Source organism: Dipodomys merriami, unplaced genomic scaffold (assembly GCF_024711535.1).
Source record: "Dipodomys merriami isolate MVZ:Mamm:240054 unplaced genomic scaffold, mDipMer1.0.p SCAF_34, whole genome shotgun sequence".
Classification (NCBI taxonomy): Eukaryota; Metazoa; Chordata; class Mammalia; order Rodentia; family Heteromyidae; genus Dipodomys; species Dipodomys merriami.
Window position 1 is genome coordinate 2,860,353 of NW_027204937.1, and position 24,724 is coordinate 2,885,076.

Here is a 24,724-nt window from a genome sequence, read left to right on the forward strand (position 1 = left end):
ATCTTGCCAAAGGGGGGGGGGTGGAAATCTCTTCTATTCTGTAATATGTAATAATTTTAGAAATGTACTTCTGATATGTCAAAAAATAAAGGAGGAAGAAAAATTTTATGAAGAATATGACATCAACAACATATTATTCTAGAGAGTCAGCCTAAAAGGAAAAACAAACAGAATGTCAAAGATAGTTATTGTTGGTTACTGAGATTATGCATGATTACTGGCCTTTTTCACTTTAGGAAAAAAACACAGGAAGCCTTTTTGAAGTAAGAACAGTTTTAGAGAAAGAGGCCTAAATATATTTCAAGGTTTTCATCATGTCAATACACTATATGAGGATATAATTTTGACAGCAGATTCAACAGTTTCCAAGAGGAGAAAGCAGTAGTATATAAATCCTGCTAATTAACCAATATTCTTTTTTAATTAAAAAAAATTTTTTTTGTGGGTCCTGAACTCTGGGCCTGGGCGCTGTCCCGCAGCTCTTCAGCTCAAGGCTAGCGCTCTACCACTTCAGCCACAGCGCCACTTCCGGCTTTTTTTTCCTTATTTGGTGCTGAGAAATCGAACCCAGGGCCTCAGGCATGCAAGGTAAGCACTCTACTACTGAGCCACCTTCCCAGCCCCTTAATTTAAATTTTTTATTGTGAGGAGGAGTTACAGTTACATAAGTAAGATAATGAGTACATTTCCTATCCAACATTGGTACCCCTCCTTTGTTTTTCCCCTACTATCCCTTCCCTCCTACCTTCCCAACTCCTCCCTCCCCCAAGTTGTAAAGGTCATTTTCAACATAGTGTCTTGTATGTCTTGTTGTTACAATGGGTCAACCTGTATCGTTCTTTCAGCATTTTATTTCCCTTCCCCTCCCCAAATTAGAAAAATGTATATTCAAGATGCAGGGCACTGGAATCAAATACAGTGACACTATTATTCTTTCCCTAACATTTCAGATTCATCAGGGTATAGAAAATAATATGTCATGACCAAATAAAGTTGGTCCTAGATATGCAGGTTAAAAAAAATCAATAACTTTCACAGTAAAAATTTTAAAAAGAAAAATAGTCATGAACAGCTAAACAAATACGGAAAAAATCCACAAAATCCAACATACAAAACAAAATATTTGTCCAAAAACAATACCACAAGGGACTAAAAAGTGAAGCATTATTGAAACCATTATTATATCTAAATTGTAATGCAGAAACATTTTTGTTAATTCAGAAACAAATAAGGATATTTTCCCTAATTAATGCACTGACAGACATAGCCAATGTAATAAAATAGGAAAAAGTATTTAATTACTGAAACCAACACAGAAAGTTATTTGCAGGTTGCATGTTTCTTCTATAGGAAAACCAAGAGGAATTTGGAGAAAAATATTAGTAAAGGAGTTTAAAAATATCATTTTATTCAAAATTCAAGATTAATACATTAAGAATTCCATTAAAAGCATTCCAAAAGAATTCCATAAAAGGGGCTAGGGAGGTGGCTCAGTGGTAGAGTGCTTGCCTTGCATGCATGAGTCCCTGGGTTTGATTCCTCCACACCACATAAGCAGAAAAAGCCAGAAGTGGCACTGTGGCAAGTGGTAGAGCACTAGCCTTGAGCTGAAGAGCTGAGGGACAGCGCTCAGGCCCAGAGTTCAAGCCTCATGACCAACCCCCCCCCCCAAAAAAAATCCATTAAAAAGCATTTATTTTGGCCAAGAAAGCAACAGTTGTTGTTTTTTTTTAATTGTGAGAATACCGTACAAAGGAGTTACAATTACATGGGCAAGATAATGAGTAGATTTCTTATCAAGAATTGTTGCCTCCTCTTTGTTTCCCCTTCCCATCCCTTCCCATACTCCCCCACCCCCCACCCAAAACTCCCCCACCCCCCACCGAAGTTGTATAAAGTTCGTTTTGGACATAAGGACTTGTATATCTCATTGTTGCAATGGGTCCACCTGTATCCCTAGTTAAACAATTTGTTTTTTCCCTTCCCCTCCACAAATTATACCAACATCAAATACAGTGAAAGCAGGGGTTATACCGTGGGGGAGGGACATACAAAGCTACAAAGAAATCATCTTATAAATACGTTAGAAACAATTGCATGAAAGGAAAAAAACAAAAAATATTTGAATACTTATCTTGGAGTTCATTCCCCTAACATCAACTTATCTGACCTTTTCTGCTTGACTCAGACATATATTAGTTATTGCAAATAAGGGAAACCATGGGACCTATGTTTCTTTGGGCCTGGCTTACTTCACTTAATATAATTTTTTCCAAGTCTTTCCATTTCCTAACAAATGGGGCAATGTCATTCTTTCTGATGGAGGCATAGAATTCCATTGTGTATATATACCACATTTTTTGATCCATTCATCTACTGAGGGGCATCTGGGTTGGTTCCATATCTTAGCTATGGTAAATAATGCTGCAATAAACATAGTCATGCTGGTACCTTTAGTGTGGCCTTGTTTGTGATCATTTGTATAAATGCCCAAAAGTGGGATTGCTGGGTCATAGGGGAGCTCTATGTGGAGTCTTTTGAGGAACCTCCATACTGCTTTCCAAAGTGGTTGAACAAGTCTACAATGCAGAAAGGTTCCCTTCTGTCCACATCCCCTCCAGCATCTGTTATTATTAGAGTTCTTGATTATAGGGAATACTTATCATTCCATAGCCAAACTGAAGAAAAAGCAACAAATCCACCTGTGTTACCAGCCTATTCACACTCTTCTTATAGTCTTAGGTACTTTCATGGTATTGGTCTAGATAAATATATCTTAATAAGTGCATCTACTATTATGGCACAACTACAACCAATGAGAAAGTCTTGCCAAGAGACAATTCATTAGTAGAATTTTGAAAAAGGCCCATGGCTATAAAATAGGATAAGAGAAGTCATCATGATGATGATGATGATGATGATGATGATGATGATGATGATGATGATGATGATGATGATAGAGGTGGAGGATGAGGAGGAAGTGGTATGTGGAGGACTGTGTATGATACTTCACCCCTCCAATCCTAGCTACATAGAAGGAAGAGATAGAAGGATACCAGTTGGAGGCCCACATGGACAAAAAATTAGCCAAATTCTGTTTCACAAACAAGCAGTGCAATCTTATGCTTTCAGCTACTCAGGAGACAAGAGTTGGAGGATGGATTTCCAAGGCCAGAGCAGGTAAAGTAAAAGACTCTATCTGAGAAATAAACTAAGCAAAAGGACTAGGGACATGGCTTAAGTGATAGAGAGCTTGCCTAGCAAGCTCAAAGCCTTGAGTACTTGGAAAAAAGTTGTTTTCTCATATACTGACTCTCTAAACTCTGCTGTGGCAGTAGTTGAAAATTAAGACATTGGGATGTAATTGTGGTAAGCTGAGATTACCACGGTGGAACATTTTGGTAGGCTCAGTGGCCAAAGAAGCCTTAAGGAGAGAGAAGGAAAGAAAGGAAAGAAAGAGGGAGAGAGGGAAGGAAAGAGAGTGGGAAGAAGGAAAGGAGGGAGATTGAGACAAAAAGATACAAAGACAGAGAGACAGAGAGACAGAAACAGGGAGAGAGGAAAAGATCCCGTGTTTCTTCCTTGAGAACAAACTGAGAAGGTGAGTATGTACTTGCCAGCAAGAGGGCTCTCACCAGGAAGGGATTGATTGACATCTTGCTCTTAGACTTCCAGAATCCAGAACTGTAACAAACACATTTCCGTTGTTGAAACCCCTCAGTGTGGTGCTTTGTTATCTCTGCTTAAATTGACTAAAAAGAAAGGAAAATGGGAAAAAATAAGTAAGATATAGAAGAGAAGAGAAAAACAGAGAAGGATGACAGGAAAAGAAGGGAAGAACAGAAGTTAAGAGGGAAGGAAAAGGGAACATGGAGAGAAAAGAGGAGGTGGGAGAGATGTAGGAGAGAGAGGACACTTAACCATTCTTGAGCACTTAATATGCATGGAGTGTGATGCTACGTATTTTGTGTGCTTCTCTTTCCTCTTGTTTTTTTTTTTTTTTCATTTTTGAGGGGTGGAGGGACAGGGTTTCACCATGTATCCTATGCTGGCCCAAACTCCTCCTCCTCCTGAGTCAACCACTTGAATGAAAGGATTACTTATTTACCTTATTTCAATTAATCTTAATGAGCCTTTGAGTTTTATAATATCATAAACTCATTGATTTCATAAGAAAGGAAAGTGAGGCTCAGAGATGGTAACTAACTACCTAAGATCACACAATGAGGAAATGGTATTTTCACAATTAGAACCCAGGTCTGCCTGTTCCATGGTAATTAAGTCACTCTCTAGAGGGCATTCTTCAGACATATGTTATGCTACCTTTAGAGATTTTTAGGACAAGAATGTGGTATAAATAACTACACACACACACACACACACACACACACACACACACACACACACACACACACACACACACACACACACAATGGAATGCTATGCTTCCATCAGAAAGAATGACACTGTCCCATTTGTTAGGAAATGGAAAGATTTGGAAAAAAGGCTTATTAAGTGAAGTAAGCCAGGCCCAAAGAAATATAGGTCCCATGGTTTCCCTCATTTGTAATAATAGTATACTAGGATAATCTTATCAGATGAGCAGAAACTTTTCAAAAGCTATGTACATATGACCATATAAGATGATGCTAAATGAAACAAACCCCAATTTATGGACGCGGAGGCTTTTCTTTGCTGTTGTTGTTTTTAATGTTCTATTTTTGTTTCTTTTGTATGTTTTGTATGTTCTTCCCCCTATGGTATATCCCCTGTTGTCACTTGACTTGATTTTGGTACCCAGCATCTTGTATAGACATTTATCTGATTTGGGGAGGGGTAGGGGAATAACAAAATGGTGAAACAAGGGCACAGGATGACCCATTGCAACAATAATACTCACAAGACACTATGTTGAAATGAACTTTACAACTTCAGGGATGAGGGAGGAGTGGGGGAGATGGGGAAGGAAGGGATAGTGGGAGAAAAACAAACAAGTGGGTAACAATGCCCGACAAAAAATGTTCTCATTACCTGACTCATGTAATTGTAACCCCTCTGTACAGCATCTTTACAAGAAAATAAAATTAAAAGAACAAATAAAAGGAAGAAAGTAAGGAGATTCTAAAAGGGTCACCTTCATGCTCCCATCTCAAATCCTTAGATGAACCTGTGTCCTGAAAACTTGAATCCTTTTTAGAATAGTTTTGCATGCTAAAACTAAGAATGAAAAAAAATATGTACCAAAATACAATTCTAATTCATTAAGCATTCAAGAGCACAAGTTTAGTGGAAAGGTTAAATCTGAAGCAAAAATATAACTTGTCAGTTTCCACTGAAAAAAGCACTGGAATTCTTGTGTACCAGGCGGATTCCCGATCTTGTCCTCATCCCTCTCCCTACCCCCCTGCAGTTCTCTCAAAGCCTGTTCTCTCTCTCTAGCACTTGCTTTCCTTCCTTTATTCATGTTCCATGATGCATAGAAAACAAGGTTTATAGAAGTCTGAGGGAATAAAATAGACAGTTTCAAAAATATTTGTGTTTCAAATAAACATCAAAATCAGAATTTACAGTCCTTGCTGGGGTTCGGGCAGCCCGTGAGCTGTATGCGTATTACATTTATGTTCCTTACTCCACACAGAGTACCAAGCAGCATTCTCAAAACATGACTGCAGAGGCAGAGTGATGCCTCCAACAAATCACTGTTCACACACAGCGGCTAAAGGCAGCCTGACTTGCAAACCCACAGGACAGATCTCCAGGACTGAAAGGGAATTCTTTAATCCCCATCCATGCAACTGAGAAGACTACGGGGGGGGGGGGGTGGAGGAGAAGGGGGGCACAAACACAGGAAGAAAAGGAACGTGCACATATGTATACACTCACAGTTATACACGCATGAAGAAAAAAACAGGAGTAGCTTTCTCCTAATTACAACCAGGACAAACTTATAAGAGATAAGGTCATATATCCCTGGGTTGAAATTCTCTTAAAAAAATGAAAAGTGACATATGTTTGTGTGTGTGTGTGTGTGTGTGTGTGTACACATGTATATATGTATATACTTACACACATATATGGTATAATCTATATCATGTATATTTTATGCATATATGATTTATATGTATGATACCTATGCATGCATACATATATGTGTATGTGTGTATATATATATATATATTTTTTTTTTTTTTTAGAATTTCTGGTTTTATTACCAGATGTCTGTGTGGCTTCTCTCTCTCAACACATTCTACATGTGGAGACACACAGGGTAAATAAGCAGTGTAGCCCAGAAAATGGTACAGTTGACCCAGGAGTTTTACTAACAAAGTACTACTGAAGCAGAGCAGATAAAAGCAAGTTACTGAAATGGGAAAACACTCTTGTAGGAAGTTCCATGAAGCTTGATGCTCAATGTAGAGAAAAGGCAGGGATCAATCAGTCCAGGACACCTAGAGAGCAAAGCAGGATTTCTGGCAACAGTTCAGGGCTTGCCAGCATGTGGCTTGTAGACCAGCAGGCCAGGAGTCACCTGGAGAACTTGTTATGAATGAATGTAGTCTCAGGCAGTCCACATTCTCTGGTAATGGCTCTTGGGCCAAAGTTTGAGAATTACCTAAGCATACAAAGATGAAGTGTAACAGGCAGAATGTCTGCACAGGAGTAGAATTTGGAGGCTGAAGGAAATTAGAAGTAGTCTCTGACAGGATCAGTAGAAAGCATCTACAGTAGGGCTTTGCTTATTATAAAAAAGAACTTTGAATATTACCTGGAAAATGACAGAGAGCCATTCACATATGAGTACCACTATACCAAATAACTTTTTAAAAAGTATATACAACCACAGACATACTCTTTGTATCATTCCAGTGATTTAAATCCCAGTCTTATATAGAAAAATCTATTTTCAAGAAGGAAGCCAACTTGGCCCTACCTTTCTTTCTGGAGTCTTTCTTGGCGCTGGTTTTCACAGCTACTTGAAGTTCTGTCTCAGTTGACATCCTACTTAATCCTTAGTCCACTTCACACAGATCCCGGGCCTCGGCCAGGCTCATTGAGGGTCCTCTCCAAGAGAAAGACTCCTCCCTTCAGAAATGAGACCCCACGCGGCACATGTCATTCACGCTTTCGAGGTGCTGCAAGTTAAGGCAAGAGAACACTTAGAAATCTCATCTTTTTGAGATCCAACAAAAGCTATGGGGGGGGGAGTAGCAATGAACTAACAAACATACAAAAACAAGAAGCAACCTTGTTTTTTATACAGAAACTTCTTGTATGTCTTCATGAAGTCACTTACTCTGCCATGTAAGGGGAGTTTACACAGCAAAGGGAAGGAGCAGGGTGTTTATGTTTTTGTTTTTGTTTTCAAAACTGTTTTCTCACTCCGAGGAACTCACACAAGTTTGCAAGAGGACCGAATCTCAACTCTTTTGTTCACCTATGTTCCTTATTGTCAAACATTAGATGCCAGCCAGAAAATACCACAAAGACCTATTTCCTGACCAGTATGATGAAGACATTTCCCATCCATCAGCCAAGGCTGATCAGAGCTCGAGTAGCACACAGGGGAGTGGCCTGTGGTCTGTCCATGGCTGATAGGCATCAGAGGGGACATGGAGTTGACATGTAAGTGGGATCCAAGCTAAAGTGACAAATGGCACTAAAAAACTTTCTGGGAAGACAACTTTCAGGTCAGTTTCTCCCTCAGCTATAAGAGCACATTGACATTTCATATAGAGAAGAAAAGAAAATTAAGCAGGCAATCATAATTATCATTTATTCATCCATTCTTTCATCCATCCACCCATTCATAAATATGCTCAGTACTAGGCATTATTTAAGTTCAGATATGCTAGAGGAGATTAATAGTGAAAATAAAGCTACATCAATTACAGTTAGTATTTGCTATGTACTTGCTAGATACTAGGCTCTCGGTTACTGTTGCATTATCTTGTTTGATTACATTTAAACTAAGTACTCCCTTGGTCAAGACTATCTGATAGATATGTCTGAATATTCTGTTGGAAATAAATATTTCTTAAGTTATCCACTTTATTAAGAAAAATCTTTTACAATTGGAAAAATGGATCTTCAAACTGTATAGCCAATTCTTAGCTCATTTTAAGAATTACAACTCTTTTAATCAGAGAGCTGTCCTTGGATGCCAATTTCAGTTCAGAAAGAATAGTGATCCAATAATCATGGGAATTAAAGATAGATAAAGTCCAAGCCAGAAGATCTAATACATAAATTATATAAAATGACAGTAAAGTTTAAATGTAAGGAAATGTTCACTTTCTCCAAAGATACTTCGTGTGAGTATTTTAAAATAAAATAAATTGATTTTTGATAAAAGGATACCACCAGCCCGAAAGGTATGTACCTGGAATACAGAACCCAAGGCTAGAACTAAAGAATCTAGAAACCCAAAGCTAGAAACAAGGAAACCAGGAATGGAGTCTATGAAACCATACAGCAACATCAGAATTTCTGTCACATTTGTGTCACCATCTACACTCGACCACAAGTTTCTCTTCCCAGCTCCTCCTCCCCCAAAATGATGGTAAAGTCCCAAACTTGGTGGTCACAAATGGACACAACTATATTTAATATTCAGCACTTTATTGCAGCCAATATTTATTACAACCTATTATGGGCCCCCTATAAATACCGGCTCCTTCATGTCAAGAGACATTTATTTACTGTGTAAATGCTACGTTTCCATGATGGCCTGAAGAACATCATCAAAGTGTGGTTCCTGTAATTCAAAGAAATACACTAGAGCAGAGGGGGTGTCAGTCACATTGGGGAAGACAGCACACACATATGATCAGACCTAAAGTGGTCATAATTCCCAGGCATAATATAGTGTAAAGAAACAAATGTTTATCTCTGCTTGGGAAAATTCAATAGAGCTGAACTAAGGATAAGCCCTTGAAGATCTTGAATAATTCTGAGAAATGGTCAAGTGAAAGGACCAATGGGCTCTCAATAAACATACTGATAATAAAAAGAATGAGTAAATGGTTGTTTTAGGGAGAAGAATTGCCATGGGTTACGACGCAAAGGCTGGAAATCAACAGCCAAATGTATGACTACTGATCATCTTCCCCTTGCTTCCAGTGTTGCTTTCTGTTGCATCTCTCTTTTTCGGTCTGCTTTGACATTCCACAAGACTGATAAGGTTCCCTTGGGGCAGGCAGTCCAGGCAGAGAAAATCTTCTGTTCCCTCCATTCACACAGAAGCTAGTTATGTGATCACCTTGTTTGTGTTCATAGTTTTAGTGGCTGACTAGCCTTGTAGTATTGAGAAATTTGTGTTTCCACCCTTGCGTTTTCATCTATATATGGGATCTAATACTGCCAAATCCATAAAGCTGTTGAAATGAAGTAGCAGCACACACAATGTGATTGAAGACTGTATGCTACAGTTCCTGGCAGGCACTCAGTAAATAGGAAGCAGTTTTCTGTCTTACTGCTCGTGACTACATGGCCAGCATGTGATGTCCACAGAGGAAACAGAGAGAGGGGAAGTCTGCAAGTTTCAAGTGGTGGTAGAATCTAAGATTTCCCTCGATGCTGGTCCTCCACACAGTAGGTCTCTAATCCATAGCTACACTAAGGAGGTGAAGTACATCTATTTACATAATTTCAAGGATTCCTAAAGGTCAAAATATAAAACCACCTGGGCGCTGGTGGCTCACACCTGTAATCCTAGCTACTCAGAAGGCTGAGATCTGAGGATGGTGGTTCAAAGCCAGCTCTAGCAAGAAAGTCTGTGAGACTCTCCAATTAACCACCAGAAAACCGAAATTGGTGCTGTAGCTTAAGTGGTAGAGATGCTTGTCTTGAGCTGAAGAGCTCAGGGATAGTGCCCAGGCCCAGAGTTCAAGCCCCATGACTTATGAATATATATATATATATTATATTATATGTATATATAAATTTAAACCAGACTGAGTATGGTTCCTTTAGCCCTCTCAGCTTTAATCAACACCATATAACACAATATATAGTGATATATGAGTATGTAAAGTCACTTCTTAGACAAAAAATATGATGTGTTCAACTGTCCTAAGCATTGCTTATCTATTTCTAAAGTATGTCCCTTATTCATAATGAAAAGCAACACCAGCACTATTCTGAATGAACAACAAATAAGGGAACTGCAGTACAGGAACGAACGTATTCAGCATGGACATCTCCCCCCGATCCCCTTTAATTTTCCAAAAGCCAGAGGTTGAGCAAATGCTGTGAAGTACCTCCAAATTATTTAGGAAATTCATTTCCTTGTAATTAAGGAGATTAAAGGCCTTCAGGGCCAGAAACCATGTGACAACTCAAATTATTTTCCCCAGTAAAAGCTGTGAAACCCTATCTGTTAAATCCAGGCTCTGTCTAGAATTTTGAAATGCTTCAATAATGTTTCCTTGCTCCACACAATCTGCAGTAATTTAATATTCCTGAAGTGTGTCAGGTTTTCTTATAATGAGCTCTTCAAATCTAAATTTGAATTATGTAACATTCCACTACAGATATTCTGTCCGGAGAACTGCTTCTAAAATGTAAAATCCCATGTTGAGGAATAGGGTGGGAGTCCAAAGCATCAAACCAAAAAGCACAGAAAACAGATATGCCTTAAAAAAAAAAAAAGCAGCAAGAGCAAGAAGGACTATAACCGAATAAACACATGTAAAAGCATACACTATAACAGAGATTCATATGCCCCCTCTCCATTCAACTTCATGGTGAAGGGGTTACTGTTCTTTGAGGGCCCACTGTTTACCAGGTACTCTGCTGTAAACTTTTCACACATTTCTGATTCAATCCTTGAAACAACTTTCAGTTAGATACTATCGGTGTTGTTTTGCAAATAAGGAAACTAGGACACAAGCCAGTTTAAGAGCTTGTTCAAGTTCATAGGACTCGCAAATGGCATGATATAAGACAACACACAAGCCACTCATTCTGACTTCACTAAACCCTTTCCCCAGTGTGTCCATCCCTGGATGAAATAAACAAGCCAAATGTGGTCTCTCACTATAGAATATTATCAGGCTGTCAACAGGAATACAATACTAATACATGCTGAAGCACAGATAAACCCTCAATATCAACCCTACTAAAAGAAATTATAGATAAAAAAGCTTCATATTATATTATTCCATTGATATGAAATATTCAAGCTAGTTAAAGACATGGAAGCAGGTAAGTGATTGTCTTGTTTAAGGTGGGTAATGGGTAAGAGATAGAATCATTTGCTTAATAAGCCCAAGGCCTACTTTAGGGGTGATGACATCTTGAAACTAAAGATGACTGCTGTACATCATCATCTATAATAAATGCAGTGAAAGCAACTTCTAATTTATTTGTGAATTCTACTTCCACTAAAAAATAAATAATGCTCCTTCTAGCTTGATATAGCCTTATACAATATGCTAAATAAAGATAATGCAAACCCTAGTCCAAAAGGACTACATACTCTGGAAACCAAATGAGGCAGTCGTGTTCCCAGAATCAGGGTTGTGGCTTTGTTTGGGAGCAATCGCATTCATTAAGGACTGTACATCTCCAAGTGTTTGCTTTGCAACATGTGGTATCTTATGTAGTATTATCCAAATTCTAAGGCACATGAAATAGGCTACTTATCAAAAAGGCAAATTTGCAAGTCTGGTGTGCAATAGTATGAGCAAGAAGCCTCAGTTTCTTCATCAGTAAAACAGGAATAGCACTACCAGGAATAAGATTTGGAAAGTAGGATGGACACTTGCAAAAGACGACATAAATCTGACTGTCTTTATAATAAATGACAGGACAAACAGCCAGGAGTTATTTTTCTACACCAGCTGATGATGTGCAGAACAGTGACTTGCTGACAGGTAAGAGGGAGTCAGCAGAGGGCCACAGTTCTTAAGATAGCACTTTCTGCACAGATCCCATATGTGTAGTAATAATTTAGAAAGATGTTAATGTTCCATATGCTTGGAAGATGAAACTATCAGGGATGAAAAGTAGGGGGAAACCTAAAACTAAAAGCAGACAAAAGCCAGTTCATTCAATGACATATTAAATGAACATCATAAATAAGCTCACAGAAGGAGCAGAGGGAAGATCTGATCCAGCAACTTAAAATACAGAGTTAAAGCATTGTACCTATGCACTGACTCTTGAGCAGGCTTTGGACCAGAGGAGCCTCAGACAAAGCCATTCTGAAACTATTTTCCTCAACAGGACTGAGCAAAGGAACAAATTCACTGAAATTTTAGGGAGCCAAGGTTCTTACCCTCTCATTCTGTGGAAGAAGGGATAATGCTAAGGTATGGAGAGAGGACAGCAGAAAAGATGGGGAAAGACTGGAAATTGGAGATTTTAGCAGAAACTCTGAATACACATGCAGGTGATGTGTGTCTATATGAAAATATTACATAGTTCTTTCTATGCAAACAGCCTAGAAAGATACTCTAATAACAATGAGATACTTAAATAATTATAGTTTCTACTTCTGTTCTATACTAACAAGAGCTGGGGCTTCTTGAAGAAAAGGTGACTTTCAGAGCTGGGGCAGACAGGTACAAGATGAGCCTGAAATATCATGTTATTCCAGACAGGAAGGAAGTGCTCAAACAAAACCGATAAAGGAAATGACATAGGACAGGAGCGCCACCTTGAAGGGAACTGTTTACATAATTTAATATAGCAGCGGATGATAGTAAACAATAAACCATTGAAAAAACAGAAGTCAATGAATCCACACTGAAAATAATCAGATAAACAAATGGAGGGGAAGGGATGGCTGGTGCTGGGCAGGTGCTGACCGGCAAACACCCAGGGAGGGATTGAGTCATAAAATCACCATTATGTAGCCATCAGAGTCGAGATTGGTCAGGCAATAATCATCAGCAGATGTTAAACCCAGAGAAATTGTTTGATGAGAAGGAGGACATTTGCAGGTCTAAAGTGTCTTTCCACTCATTGTTTATCAGTTCCAAGGGAAAGTGTGTAATTATACAGTGGAGAAATTGGACAACACCTCAATTAGGTTATCAAAATTAACATCAACAAAGAGGGCAGATGGATAGCATGTGATACCCTGAGCAGAACACAACTTCGCTTTGCAGTATTAGGTAGCATGCTGGCCAGGAATCTAATCAGATTATGCATTGTAAATGGGAGGGCAGGATGGCTATAGTCTTTAAAAATGCAATAAAAGACAAAGGAAGGGCTGAAATGTTTTAGATAAAGAAATTAAGCATACAGAACAGCCAAATACAACAGATGCAGAGAATCCTGTAAAAAAGGTGGAGAGGAGGGGGATACTACAAAGGAACTATTGTGTTAGTTTAAAAACACAAATGGTAGGTAAAAAAATACACTATCAATATTAAATTAATTTAACTTGATAATCTGCAATGCTTATGTCAGAGAGGAGTATATTCATTCTTAGGAAATAGACACTAAATATGTATAAAGGGACCAAAATGTGTGCCTTACCTTTAAATAATTCAGGAAAAAAAATCACATACATTTACCTAGGTACCTATTCATACAAAGGTATGTGTATCTATGTATATACATAAAAAGAAAATATACACAAATCAAATAAATGAGACCAAGAAGCAATGAATCAGTCTAAGCCAAGAGCATAAGTGTATTCTCTCTCTCTCTCTCTCTCTCTCTCTCTCTCTCTCTCTCTCTCTCTCTCTCTCTCTCTCTCTCTCTCTCTCTCTCTTTCTTTCTCAAGGCAAGCACTCTACCACTTGAGCCACAGTGCCACTTCTGGTTTTCTGGTGGTTAACTAGAGCTAAGAGTCTCATGGACTTTCCTTCCTGAGCTAGGTCTGAGCAGCAGTCCACAGATCTCAGCCTCCTGAGTAGCTAGGATTACAGGCATGAGCTACCCGCGCTGGGCTCGTAAGTGTATTCTTATTCCTGAACTTATCCAGTAATTTTGAGATATCTCTTTCTCTCTCTCCCTCTCTCTCAATCCCTCCCCCCTCCTCCCCTTCCTCTCTCTCCAACCCTCTCTCACCCTCTCTCTCTCACTCTCTCTCTCACTCTCCCCCCCCATACCCACATACCTAGCTCAGACCCAGTAAACATAAGTGTAAAACCAATCCAATTATGCTCTCTTTTTTCTTCTAAAAGTAGACCCATTTCAACTCGAGATGGTGAGTTTTCTATTTCCTAAGGCTACTTAAGTGTAAAAGCAGTTTCTAGCTGCCAGTTCTTATTACCAGTTCCAACTTCACCCCTGTGTCTGTGCAATCTGCCTGACTTGGCAGAAGTCTCTGAAGCAAGGATGCTTGGAGAGTTCGAACCTTCCTCTCATGTCCATTCTTCTCACTCTGCTCTACCCATGGCTCACTGCAGGCTCTTCTAGTAATTCAAACAAAATGAGCAATTCACCGATTAGCTTTCTCTCTACTTTTGAGAACATTGTTAATCTATTAAGTTTGCTTGTTTAGAAATAAAACAAAACAAATAAAACACTATAGCCAAGTACTGTAATCCTAACTACTCAGGAGGCTGAGAGCCTAGAATGGTGACTACGAGTCAGCCCAGGCAGGAAAGTCAGTGAGACTCTGATCTTCAATTCACCAGCAAAAAGCCAGAAGTGGTAGAATGGTGTCCTTGAGCGAGTAAAAGTCAAGTGAGAGCATGTGACCCTAAATTTCAACAAAGCACACACACACATTTTCTCTCCCTCTCTCCTTCTCTCCTCTCTCTGCTCTCTCCTCTCTCTTTCTCTCTCTCTCTGCTCTCTCCTCTCTCTCTCTCTTTCTCTCTCTCTTGCTCTCTCTCTCTCTCAAATAAAGCATCTACAACTGAGGCCCAGCTGAGCCAACTTGGGCAGCATTTCTACACATTTATTCTTTTCAGGGACAAGAAAGGAGAAAATGGTGAGACTTAGTTAGTACCCTATGCTGCACTTTTTTAAAAAGCATTTCTTAAAAGCTGCTGTGGATGTAATAGAGGGACAGGAGCCATAGGTACTTTTAGCAGGATAATGTCCAGAGATGTTACATCTTTCTGTACAAATGAAGGATCACTCTGTTACAAAAAGCCATCACCTGCTTTGACCCAATCCTTCAAGAAAAATACTACAGTGACTGAATGAATTTCTGTCTTTAAAATTCTGAAGAGCACACCATCATACGACCTGAGTGTAGACCTTCTGGAAGCTTTCTCACCATAACCTTATCAAGAAGTGGGAGGACATCTCTTGGCCTGTGAGCTCATCTTTGTTATGTCATATTGTTAGTTGTGTTTATCATCATGATTATGTCACGGAAAATAAAATTCTACATAGATATAGAAAACTACAAAGAAACCCAGACTTTATAAACAGACAAAAGTAAAAAAGAAGTTGGAGGCAATGGAATAAATAATTTAAAATGATATTACAAGTTGAATATGACACTAAAAATTTGTGTACAGTTGAAGGAGACAGTGAGATTTGTAGGTGGTGAGATCTGTAGAGTCCAAAGCAATGAACTATGAACTGTGATCAGTTACAGTTTTTACTAAGTTTGTACTCAGATAAAACATTTGTTTCCTTTGGACCAGGGGTAGAGAATGGAAAGTACCACTGGGCCTTCACAAAATCAACACAATGTTGTAGCACAGATGGTACCCAAAGCAATGTCAACAAAACCCCAATAAAGGGCTGGGAAGGTGGCTCAGTGGTAGAGTGCTTGCCTTGCATGCATGAGGCCCTGGATTCGATTCCTCAGCACCATGTAAGCAGGAACAAACAAAACCAATAAAGAATGTTCAATGTGCCTTAACATATATTATGCACATAAACTAACACTGAGACCCCAGTACTACAGCAATGGTTTTCAAGAAGGTCAAACAATGTAGTCAAACACATTTTAAATTGGTTTAGAAACAAAACATATTTTACTTTTTTAAAAACTAAATTAAAAAATTAATGTGATATATATGTATATACACATGTATATTTGTGTATATCTATATACAGGTATATATGTAAATATATGTATCTATCTATCTATATATGTTCATATATATACATATATATGTAGTAATTGGTGGCCAGACTTTTCTAAAGTAAAATCTAAAACCAAACTCTACAGTTCACCACTTTACTCATCTGCCAAATGGGAAAGCAATGGGGTCAGTCATAAGCCTAAATGAGTCATGATCCATCCAAGTTCTGTGAATGAAAAAATAAAAATTCACTCTGATTATCAGTCAGCCCTCAGCAAAGCACCAATGACAGAAGAAAAATGAATTTCTTTAATCAAACTCAAAGATTACACAAAATCAGACAGAACCAGGTTTTAGGAATATTAAATGAATTTATGTGACAACAACATGGCATATTCAAGAACATTCCATTTAAGCAATAGATTACATAGTTTCATTAAGTATTTATAACACTATGAAAATTCACTATATCAACTCCCAGGGTATACACAAAACAAGTATATAAACCTAAAATAATTCCATAAATGTATTTGGTACTTGAGTATTTAAGCTTTAAAACCCTCACCTCTGATTTTGCAGAGGGAGACAGAGAGAGAGAGACAGAGAGACAGAGAAAGTATCAGTTACTGACAGAATTTTTAAAAAGGGGGGAGCCTTTCTATCTCACTGTTATCCAAGGCCCAAAGTGAACAAAGCTCCATGAAATGTCACAGCTGCTTACTGTGTTCAGTTCCTATTTCCCTGTTACCTCGTCAACTCCCCTCTTCTCTTCTTTGCTATCGTTTAATAGAGCTATGTGTCTGTGGTGTTACCTAGTCATTTAACCCAACCACCTTGAGTAGAAGTGTGTCCTCTAGCACCAAATCCACCAACTCCACACATGGTGACACAGGCAGAAGCAAATTCACCTAGTCATTGCTTCTCTGGTAAGCCACTGCTCTAGAAGCAATAAAGAGGTTATTGGGACACAGCCCCAATATCAAGAAAATAGAGACCGTCACTGCTTCATATGAGAAAAGCTGGCAAGGCAGAAACTACAGGTTTCCTCAGACACGGGGCCTGAACCTCAGCCAGGGGCCAAAGGCCAGAGTGAAGTAGGTGACGTTAGTAACTGGCACACAAGGGGAGACTTAGGAGAGAAGACTTAAGCTGAGAGTCAAAAGCCTCCTAAATGTCAATCACAATGAGAAGCAAAGCTGTGGATGCAACCTTAAGAGACAGAGGGGGCATAACCAATTCACAGAACTCAGATCCTCGTGGCTGCATACCAAGAATAAGTGAGTCTGTGGAAGGAGCTGGAGAGCAGACTTGGAGGTGGCATTCAGGACCTGCCCAAGAATATCTGCACCGTAACACATGCCTATAATAGGTACCACGTAGGTTCGCTGTATATCTCGCTATGGTTTGGATGTCTTGTTGAAATTTGATTCCCAAAGTAATGGTGTTGGGAAATAGTGGCACTTAAAAGAGGTGTTTGGGTTTAACAGGCCGCTGTGGTAATTTCCACTGCTGTGCATCCTCTCTTATAGGAAAGGTTGGGACACAGTGACAAGGGGTTGTTAAAAAAAAAAACAAAGGCCCAAATCCTTCATTTCTGTCTTTTCTGCACACGGCCACTCACTCTTTCTCTGTTCCACCATGTTATAACACAACACAAGGCCCCCACCTGGAGCTAAGAAGATGTGTGGCCATTCACTTGGACTTACCAGCCTTCAGAACTTTGAGCTAGTCTAGGGGAATCAGAGCAACAGAAAGCAGAGTCAGATACATATGTATGTCAATTCATATATAAATATTCATACTCTGATGCAGACCTCAGAAGTTATTCTCTGACCTGGGAGCAGGGTGACTGGTAGCCGATGAGAACAGTATCATGGTACCACAGATGAACCTACTGGGACAATTCATGTCCTTTGAAGCTACTGCTAGCCCAGAAGCCGCATGGGACACTGGAATCCAGGGATATTGGGACAGGGAGGAAGATTGCTTCACTAACATAGTTACTTAATTTAAAGACTTGTGTTCCTCAATGTTCCTTTCCATATAGGTTCTAGATCAGTGAATCCTCACAAGAAAAAAATGTTAATATACAAACATCCTCCATCTCCTTCCATGAATGTCATGAATCACAGCATCTGTCAATGAAATTAGCTTAACATTTCCTTAGCACCACTCTGCACACAACTGGTCCTGGAGCTGCTGGAGGTACAGTTAGATGAAGTAAGGCCTATATGCTGCTTTGGCCCTGGGTCTAGCCTGGAGGACTGGGATGGTGGGGGAGGAGGCCCATCTGTTCGCAGGCACACTAATCCTGAAGGGAAGTCTCCCTCATGGACCTTTTTAACGTCACTTTCACCCCATGTGCATTAGCCACATAGGAGCCAGAGAACAACTGTTTATTTGATCTTCACACTAGAACCTTGGCCCCCTTACTACCAAGCTTGGTTCCTCCACAATGTGAGTAAATCACACACAACTGCTGCTGTTCCCTGGGGTCTTGGAGCAAGAAAAGACAAGCATTTAATGAAGGTTTCCCAGGGAAGGGGGTTATTAAATAAACAAATGCCACATTTGGCAGCCTCACCTGCTGATTTACTCCAAATATATATGGCCATTATTTACTCTCCCTTTCACAAGCTGTATTTCATTAATTTCAACATTGACAATAGAAAAAAGAGCAAGGAAGCCAACAACTGTAAGGAGCAAGCAACAGCTGTCCACAAGCTGCCTGGCTTAGGGCAAAGCCCTGGGCAGGGATTTATCCCAATTCTATGGAGATCCTAGTGACCCTTAAGATATTCCTCCTGCAAGAGTTCTGCCTGTCTGCCCACTTGAGGACACCACTAAAGGAAACTACCCTCTCAATCACAGTGAGCCAAGAGACAGGTGATGTGCTGTCTCCTGTCCCTGATATTCTAGTCTTCTCTCTCTTCTCAGACACTGAATTTGTACCACTTACTCTGAAAATGGGAGTAGGAGGGCATCATCTTCCTTCCTTTCCTTCAATAATGATTCACCAGTGCAATCTCAATTGCTATAAAATGCTGTACATGGATGGCTCAAATTTTCTCCACAAAAGGATCTTCATTTGACAGGTAGTCACTCAATTTCCATAATTATCTCTCTGACACAAAGCATACACACAGATAACTACGGGGCCCTGTTTTCCTGAAGCCATAAATGAGGAGAGCTATCCTGACAAAGGACGTCTGGGGTTTGTTGTTTCCTGATTTGTGAATATATGTATGTAAGCCATCTCACAGAACCATAAAAAGCCAGTTACTCCTGACAAATTCTGAGCAAACAAGCAACTTGTTCCCCATGACAAGCCCCGGCCTCATCCTGTGCTTGTAAAACCCTCTAACTCTCACATCACCCTCCCCTCTACTGGTCATCATCCCTCACCCTTCCTTGCACCCTGTCTATTTCTCCGCATGCTCAGTGGCTACCAAATGCTGCTTCAAGTAGGAACCCCATAGGAGTTGCTGTCTAACCCTAGTATTCTCATTTAATTGACTGGCGTGGCATCCAGAGCAATGAGACTTCTAATAGCGTCCCAGGTGATCCTAAATGATAGCAGATTTGGGGGAAACACAAGAATCCTGGTCAAAAGAAGTCACATGAACAACAGGGCCACCATGACCCCATTTTCTCACTGGTTATTAGGGTGGTACATGTTAGTTTACTATTCTGAGCCTCTCTCTCTTTATAGAATAGATATGAAATATATGTACGTATATATATATTTATATACAGATATACATATATTCCTTTAAAAATTGCAATGACTCAGAATACATAGCACATATGGCTATTTTATTAGATGATGTCATCTCACAAAAATATCACATAGTGGTAAATGCAAGAGTTGCCCTCCCTGTCCCTTACCATCAAAGGGCTCATGTTCTAATTGATGTCCATAATCTATATAATGAAGATGTGGACCTACTAACTCATGAGGCTTAGATGAAATGTGAGGTTTGAGATCTTATGATGGGGTGAAGATATTTTGCATGTAGCATAGATATCAATCATTGAAGCCAGAGAGCAGATAATAGACAGAAAACAAGGCAAAGGGTTGTGTATGTTGCTACCCTTTTTCCTAGGATGTCTTTTCACCCCAGACAAATCTCCACCACTGCCTTTTATGGCTGTGTGGAGCTTGTGTCTACTTCATAGCCATGCTGTCCAAGGCCCGCTGCAGTCCATTCAAATCTACTGCCACCGCCGTGGCCCACTGCAAACGTGGGAACAGCCCCATCAAGGTGAATGGGTGGCCCTTGGAGATGATCGAGCCTCAGGTGTTGCATTACAAGTTATTGGAGCCTCTTCTGCTTCTGGGGGAAAGAGCAGTTTGCTGGCATGGACAACCGTGTCTGTGTGAAAATCAGTGGTCATGAGGCTCAGATTTAAGCTATCCATCAGCCCATCCCCAAAGCGCTGGTGGTCTATGACCAGAAATATGTGGATGAGGCGTCCAAAAAGGAGATCAAAGATATCCTCATCCAGTACGACTGCACCCTGTTGGTGGCGGATCCCACGTGTTGTGAATCCAAAAAGTTTGGAGGCCCTGGGATCCATGCCTGCTACCAGAAGTCCTATCAATAAGCCCATCATGGGTCCAGATTGGGGCTCACCTTTGTAATAAAGATTGTGGGACTTTAAGGTTAAAAATAATCTCTACTGCTTGAGCCTAAATTCTTCACCCAAGGATAACTGATTCATTGAACAACAGCCACAGTTCAGTGAAAAGATCTATCCAAGTTGAATCTATAAGAAGAGGAGCATAACCTCTCTTACAGAAGCTGGGAATCATGAACACAAACTTTATCCATTGGTAGGAGGAGGAGAAGATACACAGGAAGGATCCATGAGGCAGGAAGGCGAAGGTGGGCCCGTGGAAGTGAAGAGCACTGGAAGTCAGTAGGTAGAGAATATATTGATATGGGAAAGAGTTCATTTTAGTAGAAGCAGAAACAGAGGGTAACCAACACCAGAAGATAAACCAGGTCCTACACAATGAAAAGGAACAATAGGACAATGTAATCACCAGGAAGTATCCTAGGTCCTAGCAAATAAGGAATAATTCTCTGTATGGTCAGACTGCATGTCTGTTTCTAGACTTCAGAATTATTCCTCTGCCTTACTGCTGGCCGGGGCCTTACAATACCATACCCTCTTAAAGGGTGAAGGGGCACTGTAACAAAGTCTCAGCAGCACACTTTCATATACCTGTTCTCTAAATCCTTAGATGCATTGCTATTCCTAGTTTGTAGATGTCAAAAGGAAATACATAGGTGTTGCAGTCTCATAGACTTGCCTTAGGATTTCAAATTGTGGCTCCACTAACTCCCTGATACCTGATCTTTGGAAAGTCTCTTGAAATCTTTGAGCTTTAATTTTTACCTCTGTAAGGCTGGGAAATTGGTACCTTACCCAGAATGGTTGCGAGTAGAATAAATAAGTTAATATATGCAAATTGCCTAGTAGTAGAGGAGGTATTCATTATATATTGTTTGCCTTCCCTTCCTTCTATTTCATTTGCATATAATTCTTTGAAATGAAAAGGCAAAGATTTCCAGTGTTTATTTCCTATACTATTATCTATTGGTTATTCTGTGTACACTTGCCAAAATGAATCAAGAAACAATTTCCCCCGAATTATTTCTGGTATGATGAGATCTGAAATGATACTTTACTCTGACCTTCAGGTCCCAGTCCAGGACTCTCTGGAAACTTGTAAGAAATATGAGTGACAGCCAGTAGGTCCATCATAGAGACAGAACACACCTGGCCACCCAGTGTCACAGCTCATCAGCTATAGAAACGCAGCTCACCCTTTGATGATACCAGCAAGAAAGATGAAAAACTCACATTGAAGTTACTTCATAAGACTTAATAGAGGGATCGCTTATACAAAGGGAGAGGGGTTGTGTTGAAGGGACCCCCCAAAGGGCAGTAGAGTGTCTCAGGAAGGGGACAGCACAGCAGGCCTGAACTGATGAAAAGTAGGAAGGGACACAAGAACAAGGAGAAAACTGTAAAAGGAGTTGCCTTAAAAGGAGCATCCAGCTAGGCACTGGTGGCTCATGCCTTTAATACTAGCTACTCAGGAGACTGAGATATGAGGATCATGTGTGAAGCAAGTCCAAGCAGGAAAATTCAGGAGACTCTTATTTCCAATTAACCACAAAAGATCTAGAAGTAGAGCTGTGGCTCAAATGGTAGAAAGCCAGCCTTGCGTGAAAAAGCTAAGGAACTTTGTCTATCTAGGCCCAATACTGGCACACGCACACGCACGCACGCGCGCATGCACGCGCGCACACACACACACACACACACACACACACACACACACACACACACACACGGAAAAAAAGGAGCATTGACCTTCTGCAGGAAGCCTAAGGCAAGTCAGCAAGAAGGAAGCTAAAATGAGTGGAATGCCTAGATTTCACTCTTCTTTTCTCCTGTCTGGAGTTCAGCAATAGCCAATTCCAATAGGCAGCCAAGGAACCAGAAGGTCCAAGAACAGACTGACAAACAGATAATCAGGCTGAAGCAGTTTACACAGGGCAGAATGGTTCACTAGAGGGACAAGCAGAAGACAGCAAGTCAAAGATCCAAGGTGAGACCCTGCTTCTCCATGCAGAACTTTCTATCACTGCCCAGTTTCCACAAATCTAAGGGAGCTCATGTAAATCTGACTCTCCCTGGGACAGAACATACTTCTTAAAGAAGAGAGAAATGAGGAGAGGAGCGTAGCGTTGTAAGGGCCTCGGACACATTTTTGTGGCCTGTGATAAGCAATGCGTTCTCCTCATCTCATTAAATCTTTGCTGACCTGGGAAGGTGCTATTGGTCCAATTTTGTAGTAACAGAGGAAATTAAACACCAAAAACTGATGAAATACCCAGGCCTAGTGCTTATTTCTAGAGTGATCTTCATTTAGACCCCCCCCCCTCCAAGCTTATTTTACTCTAAATATCAAACACTTCCATAAAACCACGCTGGCTTGCATAGATTATCATTTTTTATCTGGTATCTAGTCTCTTGATGAGCTGAAAACCACAGATGGTCACCTATCCATCTTGCATCTTCCTTTGTTTCTGTGCTAATAAGATATAAGCCTCACATACGTATCAGCTGAATATATCACATCATGAAATCTTTCAAATCTCCACAATACTATTTTTCCTCAGTTTAAAAATAACTTGTTTTGCCAAACATGCAGAAACTTCTTTTCTTAAAACAGTCTGATTTTTTTTTAAACACATTTCGTATTGAGATTCACAACTCATCACTCCCACAAGAAATACCCCCAGGCTCCTTGTCTATTCAGGCAAGCACTTGGTAAATTCAGGAAAACAGTTTAGATTAATTTCAGGCTGCCAAGTACTAGGATTCTGGGTAGCCTTCCCTTGTGCAAACTTTTAAAAGAAATATTATGTTTGTTTCCTTAAGGATATACCACAACACTCCTCAAACCAGACTCTTTGGATAAAGCTTGATTGCTAATAATAAGAACAATGAAATGATTAATGACACTGGCAGGGCAGTTCTGTCCAGCTGACACAGTTTGTGATATCACTAGTGAGGGTTTCTAAAAGCCCTCGAGTATCTTTCTGACATTCCATCATTAGCTCATTTTGCATTCTCTGCAGGGCAGCAAAGGTGAACTGGTATAGGCTCCTAGTAGAGGTTGAAGCCTGAGGCCCAAACAACTCACTTCCACCCTTCCATACTCACCTCCTATTTTCATTTACTGGGAACACATTAAACCTTGCCAGCAGTGAACACAGGACAACAGCAAAAGTGACAGGAAAGGAGTTCACAAGTGTGCCTGGAAGATTCCCTCAGATTTCTGTTCCTCTGTGTCATCACAGAACACCTCTTTCCTTAACAATGAACTATCCCAGTTTGGCAAGTACCTTTTTCTTTTCCAAATTCTCATTTCATGTCCAATGACAATTCAGTAGATTGTGGTGTCCTCATTATAACCACAATTAAAGAAGAGATGAGCCAAAAGATCACCAGCAAGCTAGTATTGACCCTACAACTGGCATCTGTGTCTTCTGAATTTGTTTTGTAAATTGTACCTAACTCCTGGGTCTACATTATGCATCTTTAAGTGGATGACCAGTTCTAGGCTTCAAATTGAATCCTAGAGGGGATCTGGGTACGAGAGGTTCTAGTTCTTCTATCTTGAACTATTGTGAAAGGGTAGAGTCCGTTGCCTGGCCCTCTCCACTCAGCCTTGGCTGGTGAGACCACACCTCCTTCCCTATTTGTAGAACCACTCCACCTTTGCAAGGCTACCTGGCCCAAAGCCCGGGGAACCACTGACCTGAGTGTCTCTTTCCTCTCTGCTTCGAATTCCAACTTTGGGGCTTTAAAATTTACAATCTAATATAGTGGTATTCTTTAGGGATAAAAGAATACAGATAACAGAATTAATAATAAATGGCTTCCAAGAGCCAAACCAACACATTAACTATTCCAGATTTGTAATCAAATTATCTCTAAAAAGTTAGCTGATCTCGATTAGGTACTCAACTGACAGCTAGTCCTGCAAATTGACTTGACATTTGTGATTCTCTAGGTTTTAGCGATTAATGTCCATCCGAGGAGGAAAGATATATGATCAGAAGATGTTTGAAAAGATCTCCTCCCCTCAGGAATTCAGGGGAAAACACGCACAGAAAATCAGAGTTTAAAAAAAAAGAGGATATCAAATACTCCTTTGAAAAAAAAATTACATGAAAGCAAGGAAT

General features: G+C 40.0%; 1 protein-coding gene and 1 pseudogene across 6 annotated transcripts in view; one reads left to right on the plus strand and one right to left on the minus strand.

Annotated features, from left to right (window-relative positions):
• Positions 1-24,724, minus strand: part of Dab1 (DAB adaptor protein 1) — a 1,106,968-nt gene that overhangs the window by 269,919 nt on the left and 812,325 nt on the right. For all 6 annotated transcript variants that reach the window (XM_069987149.1, XM_069987146.1, XM_069987144.1 and 3 more), the window contains one exon: positions 6,932-7,133. In XM_069987149.1, coding sequence (XP_069843250.1) covers positions 6,932-6,998 — 67 coding nt within the window. In that variant the 5' untranslated portion in view covers positions 6,999-7,133. The remainder of the gene's footprint in view (positions 1-6,931; positions 7,134-24,724) is intronic.
• Positions 11,196-20,595, plus strand: LOC138803519 (uncharacterized; annotated as a pseudogene).